The sequence below is a fragment of the Falco biarmicus genome, chromosome 7 (genome assembly GCF_023638135.1).
Source record: "Falco biarmicus isolate bFalBia1 chromosome 7, bFalBia1.pri, whole genome shotgun sequence".
NCBI lineage: Eukaryota > Metazoa > Chordata > Aves > Falconiformes > Falconidae > Falco > Falco biarmicus.
This window is the reverse complement of record NC_079294.1, coordinates 2,696,320-2,709,590: the sequence shown is the minus strand read 5'-3', so window position 1 is coordinate 2,709,590 and position 13,271 is coordinate 2,696,320. Positions and strand designations below refer to the sequence as shown.

Below are 13,271 nucleotides of genomic sequence, written 5' to 3'. Positions count from 1 at the left end.
GGACAAGCCATCCCCGGGGTATTATGAAAGCAGAGCCCTGCTCCCTCCGGGTGCAACCAGGACAACTTCTGAAGCAGACGGTAGGATTCTCAGCTGAACAAAATCTTGCTCCCTGGAGGTCACTGCACTCAACTTCCTTGTTCCCAAGCCCCTGGAGAAAGCAAAGCTAAGTGGGCAGGGTGAGGCATCGTGAGGGAGGCAGTACTGTGTGCTCATGTCAGACTGTTGCTCATCACACAACTACCCACATCTCTTGAGTCAGAGCGAAGAATGGCGTACTCTGAAGCAGGCCGCTTGTATCGCTGGGTTTGAGGTTTGCTTGCAGCAGTGGTACGCTGAAGAGAAGTTCTGTCTTCATTTTCTGGGCATCTCAGACCTTTGCAGCCATGCAGGAGGGTGGGAGTTGCTCTGTTTCTGAAGGCAGGAGGGGACCTAAGGCTCTACTGTTTGCCCCTCCACACATTGATTTTATGTAGCAAAGAAGACCACTTTGCTCTTGTGTGGCTCCTGAAACTTAAAAGATGTTCAAACAGTGTGATGTTATGGAGGTGGACGGTCAAACTCTCTTCCCTTCATGTGCTGGCAAGGACTCGAGAAAAAAAAGTTGGCTGGTCTTGGTGAGGTGCGGCTGTCTCCCACAGAGGGAATGTACATTTGAGTCCTTCCCATTAGACTGCACTGCCTCCTGGAAATGGCACTGAGCGATGGAGAGAAGGAGATTACAGGCCTATTCCCTAGCAAGGGTGGGTGCCTGGCAGCATTGGACCACATCTTCCATAGCTCCCCTTCCCCTGTGCTGGGAAGCCCACCTGCTTCACAGGGCAGCCAAGGGCCTTGGTGATCCCCGGTGCCGGCATTAGCAAGGGAGCAGGACTGAGATCATTGATTGCTTTTTACTCACATCTACCAAGGGGAGGAATAGGTCTTGGGCCAAATAAAATTATCCTTCATCCTGTTCTGCTGCAAGACCCAGCAGGGCAGGGAAGCCCACGAGAGGCTGGGAAGGGTGGTCCTGCCAGTCCTCTGTGCTGGTCAACTCCTGAGCTCGGCTGCAGTGTCCCAAGCACCAGGCAGAGGTGTCACCCTTCCTCCAGCTGCAGCACGGTGCAAACCACAGCTGGTTCCCTGCGTGGGGCTGGCCCGCTCCAGCCAGCAGGCTGGCCATGGCTGGCCTCCACTCCACGCCGGCGGGATGGCATTGCTTCTTCAACTTAAGGAATGCAAACCGCCCGAGCTGCTCTTGAGGATCGGCCAGGAAAAGTCCACAAATAGCAACAGGAAATCAAAATGCCCGCTCCAGACATGCACCAGATATGAGGCCATCCAGTGCAAGGAGAAAACTCAAATGCTGGACGATGGAGATTACATCATGCTGTGGATAAACCTGTGAGCTTGTCCAGCTGGGGCCATGCCAACAGGTCCAGATGGCTCAGTAATGCTAACTGCATAGCTACCTCTCTCTTGTCTTTGCTTTTTCTTCCCTCTTTCTTTCCCTATTCTCCATCCCTCCTGGACTCCTTCCCTCTTCCCTTTCCCAGAATAGATAAATAAATTCTCTGGCAACTCTATACAATCCAATTTCATCAAATATCTGAAAGGCATCTGAGACCAGCGGATGGGGCACTGGTCTGGACATGGATCTCTGGCACTTACTTCTAGATATCGAGGCTGCTGGGTGACCTCATCACACCGTTTAGCTGCTGGGGTTGACATAGTAATGCCTTCATCTCACCTGGGACTTCAGCCTCTGGCTACAAAGGAGGAGGTTACCAGAGCTGCTCCTCTGGAGCCTAAAGCATGCAGGAAAATTAAGAAATGAGCATTGCTTCTGCTCTGCTGCAGTTCACCACAGCTGCTTACAGCTGCCACTGACTGCTCGCCGTGGCTGCAGTTACAAGGGGAGGGAGAGAACAGTTTTGCTCTCGCAGCTAGCAGCCTCTAGCTACCATCCTGGTACTAATTAGCGACAAAGAAAGGAGTGCAGCACCCTCTGTTCTGTCCCCAGCATTGACCAGAGCAGCATCTGGGACTTAGCTCTTTCCCAATGTGATAAAAACAGGGCTCGAAGACGTGTATAAAAAGAATGAAAGGTGTGTGCTTTCCTGGGTCTGAAAAAGGGCTGCAGGCCATTTGCTCATTATTTAATGCTAATCCAGCTGCTGGACCGCTGCCAACTATATCTGACAAATCCTGAAGAGCAGGAGAAGTGTCGCAGAATGGGAAAGCAACCTTTGCATCTCTCTTCCCAGTGGACGATGGAAATCCTAACTTTACAACAGGTCAGGCAGACTTACTGTAGGGAAAAGGCACCTTCAAAGAGAAAGGGAGAGCACAAAACCATGCACTGAGCAGCGGGAGGGACTGACGTGGATCTTAATTGCCCTGCTTGGGGACTGATAAAGCCATTGCACTCTGGTACTTGCAGCTCAGTACCTTCTCCTCAGACACAAACCAGATGAAACATAGTTTGGGAGCCTGGGAACTCAGCATAGCCCTGACCATGCAGCAATTTCAGGCAGAAATTTAACAGGGTGCCCTCAGCAATTTGTGCCAAAACCGGGGAGAAGTTAGGTTTTGTGACTCAGCCAGGGTCTGGTTATGCAGTGGAGGATGAGGTATGAATACAGTCCATTCACTGGTTTTATAAAGTACAAATTAATTGGTTTTCAGTAAGGCCTGAAGAGGTCAGGCCAACAACAGCATGGCCCAAGTACTTTAGTTGAAATCCTGATGCTGACCAATGCAGTCATTTAGACTGCCTTCTCCGGATTTGCTTGAAGTATCTGAGGTCAGAATCAGACACGTGCAGTCCCCAGGGACAAGGAACACAAGAAGGGTGAAAGATAGCAGGGACATCAGTGGAGGATGGCCCTGCCAAACTGAAAACATTGCAAATATCATGTATAGCTGCAAAGCCTTTCAAAGAGACTCTAAGCAGGGACGCAAAGCAATAGCTCCTATGGACCTTTTGTGGCAGATATCCACTAGCAAAACTCCACCCCAGTCTAACTTTTCATTAATCTGCTTCACCCATTGATGCCACTGCCCCATGTCAGTAAGAATAAGGATGTGTACTATTTTATACAGAGTGAAAGCTGCATTGTGCAAGTGACACCCTAAGGATCACATGCAAAGTAACTGGCAGAGCTGGGACTAAAACACAGTTCTCCCATTCCCGACAACCTCACTGCACCGCTGTCCATAAGGAGAGAAAAAACACAACAAAAACAAAGCCAACACCATTCAATTGGCAATTCAATATTTGTGGCTCGACAGCACCTCATCAACTCTCAGTCTGCCACATTTGCTTGGAAAGAAGAGCCAGATTTCCAGCAGCCCCTGGGCAAAGAGCTCTCAGACCGACAGACTGAAAAGGTTTTGAAAGAAATCTTCCATCAACAGTCTTTACAAATGTCAGAGCTGGTTTCCTCCTCCCTGAGCTGCCTGGTTTGCCTTCCCTCCCCTGGGGCAGCAGCGAGCTCAGCCAAAAGCACCTGCCCAGCTCCTTCCTTCAACTGTCATGAATTTAGGGGGCTCATTTAGCATCAAGCTGCTGTGACAGGCAACAGTTAGCTGTCGAGGCTCTGGACCTGAGTCCCCTTCTTCACCCTCGTCTTTCTGCCTTGGCTTCCCCTTCTGGAGGGAAAAGCTGTCCTCCTGGGACAGGGGGAGCTGCAAATACCGCAGAGCCAGGAGCAGGCTTGCAAGGCAGACCCCTTGCACCTTGGTCAGCAGAGATGTGTTATTCTGGAGCTGCAGTGCTCCCACCTGGACATGCTGTGGCATCGGGAGGAGAATCCAGTGCCCCCGTGACACTGTGGTGGAGATCTCAGCATGGGGGAAGTTCCCTGGGCATTGGTCTAAGGAAGCTCACCTGCAGGAGGGATGCTGACAATCCAATATGAGTGTGCAAAACCAATGTTGTATCCATTTGTACTCCCTCCTGTGTAACGTGCTTGATGTCAGGCCCAAGTTGTATTTCTCCTCCAGCCTCTGCTGCCAGGTTCCTCCCAAGGGAGCCCTGACATTCCTGTTGCAGGGGAACTCCTGACACAGATTGCCGAGCTGAACGTTCTCTTGCATCTATTCTAGGAAAAATATTAACTGAGTTTTGAGCCGGCTTTGCTAATCGGGTCCGCCAGACTGACCTAAACGAACATTTTTCCTAATCAAGACAAAGTCACAGTGTCAAGAAGCCAAAAGCAACTTTTCTGAGGTAGTCAGGGATGAGTTTCCCCTGGAACAGGCTGGACAGTGATCGTACTGAATGACCTCACATAAGTCATTACCTTTGAGCCCTAAAGATGGTACTAATTACCCCAGCACTGGTTTATATTACACACTAGTTTCAGGGAGAATAGCCATGCACATTGCCTCCATCCTGCATGAGGAATTTCTGCAGTCTTAGAAAGTAAGAAGATAAAATAGGAAGAGAAAGGAAGGAGTGAAAAAGTGTGTGGATATCTGCAGTTCCAACCTTCATGAGACCTCATTCTGGCTGGACAATGTGTCAAGATCAGTGTCAAGCATCTATCGCTTGGACACTGACCAGACCAGAGCAGCTCCACATGATTTCAAAGCCAGCCCTGGAGAGATTTAAGAAAGGAGGAGTGAAAGCAGAGGTGCAAAGAGAGAAGGTGGGTAAAGAAGTCAGAAAGGGGTGGGTGAGGGGAAGGTTGGGGTGTTCAGGAGACTACAGGAAAAGAAAACCTTAAATGATGTGACCCTACAGGAAAGTAGAAGCAAAAAAAAATTGTTTTATTGAGCAGCTGGGAATAAGTTAGAGAGATGTAAACACTGCACAGCAGATGTGGGGAGCAACCAGGCCGAAAGGCACAGCCTGCCTTTCAGCATGCTACCTGCAGTCCCCTGCTGCTCTGGCCATGCCCTCGGGTCTTCACAACCTTTCAGCTATTTCTGCTCTGAGGGATGATAACCCAAGAAAACAACTAACGACTCACAACACAACAAGTTGAGCTCCAAAGACAGGAAAGAGTAAGAAAAGGGCTCCACACAAACACTCACTCTGTCCTATTGCCAGCCTGAAATCAGGATCAGTGATTTCAGCCAGCGGATACCAAACTACACTAAAGTTGCACACACAGAAGTCACCTGCTGCAGTGGGACAGACACAGTGCCAGCATGGGGCTCAGCTGAGAAGCGTGGCTTTGGTTCCACCCTTGCTCTCACTTCTTATCTCCCATGTGGAGACATGAAGTGCCAGCAGTTCAGATGTGTAAAGGAGGATAAATACAGTCCCCAGCAGAAGGGTAGGACTGGTGGGATGTAGGAATCCCAGGACTGAGATTGGCCTGGAAGTGAGGACTCACACACTTGGCTCCTCCGACAGACACCTCTCCTGAAGAACAACAATGCTGGCCACCAGGTTGCATGTGAAGCATAGGTGACAGCACCTGACCTTGCAGCACAGACCTGGAATTTCCCTGGGAAATCTTCCAGCCAAACCAGGCCAAGAGACAGCTATTGGCCATTTCTTAGCTGAGCTGTAATGGTCAGCTTCATCCCTGGTGCCCTACATGCTCCTCTGTAACTCTGCAGCAAGAAGAGTCACCAGCTGGCTTTTGCAAACCATCTAGTTTCCTGCAGTGGACTGTCTACAACAGGACAAGGATTCACAGGCTTTCGTGGGTTGACTCATGCCTTGAAATGCACTGGTACAATATGCACTTCAGATCAAGCACAATCCTACCTGTGGCTATGGGAAGAGGACCTGCCATGTAGCCATCACAAAGGCGGCTTCAGAGAGTTAAGCATTTTCATTTGCTTCCTTTAACACTGAGAATACTTTAAATAATAAGTAAGTAATATACTACATGCTAATTAAATTCTACAGTCTAAAAACCTACAGGGAAGTGCTGAGAAAAAAAGGAGCAAGTGCAGGAGTAGACCTTTCCCAGAGGAAACACAGGAGTACACTGCAGAGGTGTCAGCCTGGCCCTATGTTGAATAGTGGGGCTGCACCTGTGGCTGTGAAATCCCTGCTTCTAAATTTCCCTTTAACGGGCTGCTTCAGAAAACACTCTTCTTTCCAAATTTCCCTCTCGACCAGAGGCAGCTATGTTCCAGGCTTCAGCGAGACCGGTGCAGCACCAGATGAGACCAGCACAGTGCCGAATGAGACTAGTGCAGCATGGGGTGGGACTGGTGCAGCACCAGATGGGCTCCTGAGCAGCAAAAGCCACTTTGCACCAATGAACCCAACACTTGTCTTGGGATTCAGAAGCCACTAGATGCCATGCTTAGGCACTTGCACTGGTACCAGGAGGAGGTCCAATGGGCCAGCCTCAGAGGCTTTCTATGGTCTCATCTATACAAATGAGACCTCAAGTCTCCTCCTCTCTGAAAGTGGTGCTGGCATGGAATGGCTGCCATATGCCAGAGGGGATGGGGATCACTTGGCAGACATGGCCTGAGCTGCACACAGCTCCAGCATCTCCCATCTGGTGCTGCTGACACCCCCCCTCAGTGAGAGCGGACTGTATGCACAGATGTGCTTCCACCTCCTGCCAAGCCCTCCCTTTGTTTACTCTGCAAGCACTTCACCAAAGTCCTTCCTGCTTCTCCCCACCAAGACGATGGCTCTGTCTCCATTGTTTAACCCTGTTGAGGATGCATGCCTTCCTCCTCCACTCCTGCTCTGAGTTGCAACCTCTCTCCTAGCTTTGGCCTACCAGTGCAGTCAAAGGGTTCTCCCACTTCAGCTGAGACAAGCCTTTAGGCCAGCAGATGCCCAGCAGATGCAGACAGTTGTCCAACAGATGAACATTTTTATTAGGAAGACTATCCCAAATGTTTATCAGTTTCTTGGCAGCTAGGAGGGACACACAAACGATCCCCAGTCTCTGTGGAGAAAGTATTGACCTAGAGTCTTCCAAAGGAAGTTCAAGTCTCTCCCTGTCTTTGTCACCAAAATGGAAATACGTTTCCTGGTGATGACCCTATGGTGATGATGCTGTAGGCTCAAAGACTCATGAACTTCTGTGTTTAGCTCTGGTTTCATCCTGCTGCTGGCACTTTTGCAGGTGTAAGTCCTGCTGTGAGACAGTAAGGAGCAGCATGGACATGAAGTGGAAGAACCACAAGGTGGATCCAAAGAGACTAATGAAATAGGAAAGTCTGTGAGCTGTTATTTTAGGATTGATTTCCATCAGGCCAGGTCTGATGGCCCCAGCAGGTCTCTCTGTATCTATGCTCCAGATCCCACAGGAATCTCTGACTGACAAGTTCCAAGCAAAATTTAAAGAAAAAAGTCTTGCCTTACCCAGTACTTGGCTGACTAATCAAGGATGTGTCACTGACCAAATTTTACTAGGCATGGGAACAGAGGCCCAAAATGCTGCATATGTCCCCATGAGGGACTACCATCAATCCCAGAGACCCAGCTCCCATTAGAGCAGCTGGAAGGAATGAGAAGTGGATGACCCGATCTGCCTGAGCAATTTGTCCTCCCTGTGTAAGGAGATGGTGAGAGGGAGCTTACATAGCATGAAACTCAGACCAAAGGTCAGCCCAAGACCTAAGCACCACTAAAGTGCTATTTATGTCCCTGTAGTAGGCATAAGAGGAAAAGAAGTGTGTACAGGCTTCTTGCAAGAGCAGCGGTCATTCATGGTGAATAGTCCCTCTTTATCTTTAGGGGAGGCTCCCCTCACAAGTTGCACCAGCACTGCTCTCAGCCTGCTCACTACAAACAGTCCTGCCACTCTCCGCTTTTCTGCGGGCCGGGACAACATTAAAGGGAACAGCACACATTAAGCACAAAACCCAGTTTGCACTCAAGGAGTAACCCCCAGAGACAAGCGGTTCTCCCATTCTGCTGTCCCCTGGTAGGCTTCAGAAGATGCCGCTTGTCACATTGGCTGGGCATATAGGATCACACAGTGCAAGGGCACGTCACCGTGCGCCCTGCAGAGGAGCTGGGTTAGCACCACCGAGACAGCCTGAATTGCTATTTTGCAACTTCTAACAGTGCAGACCTCGACTAGCATGTAGGGTATTTCTTTTTGCCTTGATGTCTCTCTTTCAGAAAGAGGTAAAGAATATGCTTTGAAACCCATAGAATCAAAAAAAGAGCTGTGTTTACATGAACATCCAAAGTCATCTTTGAAGGTATTTTTCATACTATAAAATACAGAAACATAAGGAAGAAACAAACCCACTGAGGTACTGGGTTAAAAAGAAACACATGACTTCTGGCTGGCTGGTTTATTCTGGCTTCATTCTGACACTGAAGTGTTACAAACCCAGTGAAGCACTGTGGTGAATCTGACTCAAAAAATAAGGCTTTTGAAGAGTTTCATGGCACTGATAAGAGCTGAGAGAGAAAGTAAGAGCTCCGTGAGCGCAGCTGTAATAGACCATAAGTGAACAGATGGGTGCTCACAGGAACGACCAGAAATGCTGGGCTGGGCAGGAGGCAGACAGGTGACACTGGTAAGCCGGCACTGTGTGAAGGATCGGCTTCATGTACGGTACGTCCTTCTGGCAGAAAAAGATGAGCAAAGCTGCCTAAGTTCAAGAGCAGTATGTGGACTCCTGAGCAAAACGAGACTGATAATGCTGTTGATAATGTAGTCATCACACGTAAGTCTGGTTAGCACAAGCTAAGTGAAGTAAAAAGAAACATTTCTGTCCCTTGGAGATTTCCCCTCCAAGTACCAAGCAGACTCTGCTTTCCCTAAGATTTTCCAAAAAACCTGAAAACCCCATCATATAATGGCAGACTCATGCAAGTTGGGCAGGAGCTCAGGAGGTCTCCAGCCCAACCTCCTGCTGAGAGCAGGTCCAGCACTAAATACAGGTTGCTCAGGGCTTTGTCCGGATAGCTCCTGGAAACCTCCAGAGATGAAGCTTCCATGGTGTCTCCGTGCAGCCTCATCCACCACTAATTCTCCTCACAGTGAGAAGCTGTTTCTTTATACCCAGGCTAAACTTTCCCCGTTCCAATTTACGACCACTTATCCTCCTGCCAGGCAACTCTGGAAAGAGCCTGGCTCCATCTTCTCCATCCCTTCCCCACCAGCGCAGGCAGGCTTCTGCCAGGTCCTCCTGGAGCCACCTTGCCTCCAGCTGAGCCCACCCGGCTCCCTCGGCCTCCCCTCACAGAAGCTCTCCAGCCCCCAGCTATCTTGGTGACCATCCTCTGGCCATGCTCAGATTTATCAACGTCTTTCTGGTACCAGGCAGTCCAAAACTGGACACGGTATTTCAGACACAGTTTTATGATTGTCAGGAAAAGGGGTATAATCACTGCCCTCCAACCATCTGCCACCGCCCGCCTGTTGCTGACTGCTAGCTGCCTTTGCTGCCGGGGCCCAGCACTGCTCCATGGCCCGTGGTGGGTCACTCCATCTGTCCCAGGGGCAAGAATCCGTTTGTCCTTGCTGAATTTCATGGGGTTTCTGTCAGCCTGTTGCTCCAGCCTGGCTAGGTTCATCTGAGTGGCAGTCCCCAGACTTACTCAAATCGTTTGGGTTTTCTTTTTTCCTGTTTCACGCACACAGACCTTTTTGAGGCTGCAGCTACACACATGCCTTCATTATTTCTTTGTCGCAACTTCAGATGAACAATATGGAGAACCATTTTTTAAAGATCAAGATGACTCATTAGAAGCCAAGGTTCAGGAAAGGAGAGTAGTTTAGAGATGCATAATTCTTGCCCCAAAGGAGCACAGCCTCTGCAATAAGGTTCATCCATCTTTTCTTTCCACTTCCTTTCCAAACGGAGGAAATCTTCCTCAGAAAAAGTTCCATACTGGCATTTTATGGCCAAAATTCCTGGCCTGCACTAAGAAAAATGCTTGCTGAACAATATCTGGATAAGTTTGCCCATCTTTGAAGCAAAGGCACTGGCAACTTTGTGAGCTATTGTGCACGGTGATGCTTTGCACAGTTCTATGTAAAAAGAACTTCTCAACACATCTCAAGATCCCGGGAGATTTGCTGGATTTAGTAAGAAAATGTGAGTGTGCTCCTTCCCCCATGTTGTCATGCAGAGTGAGAACAAAGAGGGTGATGTATTATGTTCTGGCACTTGTATCACCAACAGATTTGGTGGGCGAGAAGTGGCTACAGAATCTCTTGTGTTTATCATCTGCAGGAAGAAAAGGTATTGGCTTGACTCTCACACTCCAGCAGAAGTTTGTGGTGCTGGCAGTTGGGAAAAAAATCCACACACACAAAAAGATCCTTTCTACTTGTAAGCTGAGCACAACGAAGCTTGAGTCACTGCAACCTAGTTAACGTGATGTAAGGGTAGGCTCCTTGCAGAAGCAGCTCTCCAAGCAGAAAGGCCGTTTAAGCAAGGCAGGACAGAGCCAGCCTGCACATGGCCACCACACACTTTAAACACACTGTCCTGGCAGGTGGCACCAGATGGCACTCTTACACAAAAGCTTCTTTTTCACAGGGTCTGCTTGCAGGCAGAAGTTGTATTTAAGTTATAAAAAGGCACCACCTCTATTGGTTAGAGGTTCCGTGACTTCTGACCGCAGCCCGCATTGCACCTAGGCGAAAGGGCTGCTGCCAGTACATCCTATTTTCACTTCGCTCAGGGAATTAATGCTCCTGGCATAAAGCACTTCATATCAGCATAGCTTCATCCACATTGGATGTATATAGAACTAGGGAAAAGCACGCGACTCCTAACAACAGGTCTCTCAGATGTGAGCAAACGTCCTCGCAGTGCGAGCGAGCGCTCAGTCTCGGGGTGACGGGCCATGCGAAGGGCTGCCTGAGCGCAGCGGGACGAGCTGCCTCCCGCAGAGCCCGGCTGGAGTCAGCCCTTGAGGCACCCTGGTATCCTGGAAATCGGGAGCTGGCGAGGTTTCTGAGAGATGGGGCTGCCGGCATGATGTCTTTCCCAGACCTGGAGTGCCTCCACACACCAAGTGGGGTGCCTTCACGTCTATGCAGATTCCGCATCTCTACTGCCTCCTCCACAAGGGAGGCAGCGCAGAAGGGTTTGGAGACCTTTCGCGTAGCAAAACAGAAGCGGATCCATCAGGTGTTTAATGGCTACAGCCCTCCCCTCCCTGTCCCCTGCTCTGCGTTGTGCTGCTGGCATCTCCCCTGCTCTCGTTGCAAGGGGACCTCTCAGGGACACTCAGGGCTGCCCCGGGAACGCGGGAGGTGCCAGCGTTGTGACAGGGGGTAACAAGGTGCAGCTGGAGCCCCTCTGTCCGGGGCAGGCTCCCTGTCCGGGGCTGCGGCTGCTCGGAGGCCGGCGGAGCCCCGGGTGCCGGCAGTGCCCCGCTGCCCAGCGCGGGATGATGCCCCCAGCCCAAACCCCTCCTGCTCCAGGGCCGGGTTCTCCCTGGCAGAGAGGCCGCAGGGTCCGCCGCACAACCGCCCCCGGACAGCCGGGGCAGGACCAGGAGCCGGGCGCCTGCCGCGGGCCAGCGCTGGAGCGGGGACTCGGCTCCTGGGAGAGGCTGAGCGGCTTCCCTGGGGGCGAACCATGGCCCTTTGGTTTCTTGGGACCGGCAACGCATTTCCCTCCGCAGTCACTCTTCCCCTTCACCCTTCTCTCCAAAGCCAATCAGCCCGGCCTCAAGGCCGAGCGGGAGATGCTTCGCCTCCCAAACGACACTCCGAGGAAAAGTTGCACGGGGAGGGGAGCGGGGGCGCCGAGCCCGAGGGTCTCCCGGGGGCAGCCGGCGGTCGGAGCGGGGCCACGGGCAGCTCGCACGCCCCCCGCCCGGGACCGCCCGCTTCTCCCCCAGCCATCACCCCACCAAAAAAGCGCGTTTTAAGACCCCCCCCGCCGTTGCCCGGCGCGGTGTCCCCGGGGCGCAGCGGAGGGGGGCAGCACCCCCGGCAGGACCCCGGGGCGCAGCAGCGAGCCCCGCCGGCGCGTCCCGGCCCCGCTGCCGGGGGAGCGGGGCAGGGAGAGGCGGGGGGCTGCCGCCGGCCGTCCCTTACCACATTGCTGAGGAAATCCGCCTCGCTGAAGTCGCCGAGGTCGAGGAAGCCGGTGCCGGCGGCGGGGAAGAGCCGCTCGGCGGGGAAGGGCTCCAGGATACTGTCCATGGTGCCCGCGGCGCGGGGGCTCGGCGGCCGCCCCCCGCTCCGCCGGCCCGGCTCACTGCGGCGGCACGCGCCCGCCCGCCCCCCGGCGGCGGCGGCCCATGGGGCGGCGGGGGAGCCCGGCTGCCGGGTGCCCGCTCGGGGCGGCTGTCAGTGCCCCGCTGCCGAGGGGCCGGCCGGGTGGCCCCGCCGCCGGCCCCGACACGCCCCCGGCCGCGCACCGGCCGCCGGCGGGGCGGGACTTGCCGCGCCCGCCACCCCCTTAAGGCAGCGCGGCCGCGGCGGGACCGCGCACCGGCGGGGAGGCTGCGCCGGGTCCCGCCGCTGCTCCGGGGCTGCCCCTTCCCCGGGTCCTTTGCGCTCCCCTGGGGCTCCCCCGCGCCGACCTCCCCGCCGGCTCTCAGGCGCTCTCCCTCGGTCTCTCTCCGGGTCTCCCCCTGCCGGGTCTGCTGCGCTCCCCCCCCCCGCCGCCGGGGCTCCTGCGCTCCCCGCCCGGGGCTCCCCCCAGGGCTCCTGCGCTCCACACCCGGGGCTCCCCACGGAGCTCCTGCACTCCCCCCCCGCCCCGGTCTCCCCCCAGTCTCCCCCCGGGGCTCCTGCACTCCCTCCAGCGCTGCGGAGGGGGCTCGGGGGTGGTGCTGGTTCCCCCCCAGCGGGATCTCAGCTGTGTGAGCTGCACAAAGCTGCCGGCAGCACGGCTGGGCCGGTGGCCCCCCCTGCATCCCCGGAAAGGGGGCGGGGGGGCAGTGCCCGAGGGGAGCTGCCGGTGGGGAAAGCCCCGCGCCCCCGCTCCCCGCCGCGGGCATGCAGGCAGGCCTGGCTGCAGCAGCCCATGTGGCTGCTCCATAATTAAAGAGTTGGACACCATTAAAGAGCTTCAGGAAGATTATATGGCTTCAGATAAATGGGATTATGGATCCCCGTCTTCTCTGATCCTTACTCCAACCAACACTCAGGAAAACCACTTATAATAATCTTGTTGAAGAAGCCCTGATGTTTTATTAATCTGTCCCTGCTTTCATGGCTCCACAGAGAACGGACCGGAGTCCTGGCTGCCAGGAGGGTCTGTCATGGTCACAGGCACACAGAGAGAAAAATAAAACCCAAAGACAGCGGTGCGTTTCTCCTGGCAGAAACCTGGCTGCAGGTTGCCAGCCGTGAGGGTCCTGGTGGCGAAACGCTGAGTTGAGGCTGGCTGGAGCCTGTGTTTGAACCAAACACTGG

At 53.3% G+C, this 13,271-nt stretch overlaps 1 protein-coding gene across 2 annotated transcripts in view; it reads right to left on the bottom strand.

Moving 5' to 3' along the window:
- Positions 1-12,232, bottom strand: part of CREB3L1 (cAMP responsive element binding protein 3 like 1) — a 47,075-nt gene extending 34,843 nt beyond the window's left edge. For both annotated transcript variants that reach the window (XM_056347499.1, XM_056347500.1), the window contains exon 1: positions 11,943-12,232. In XM_056347499.1, coding sequence (XP_056203474.1) covers positions 11,943-12,050 — 108 coding nt within the window. In that variant the 5' untranslated portion in view covers positions 12,051-12,232. The remainder of the gene's footprint in view (positions 1-11,942) is intronic.
- Positions 12,233-13,271: the final 1,039 nt, after the last annotated feature.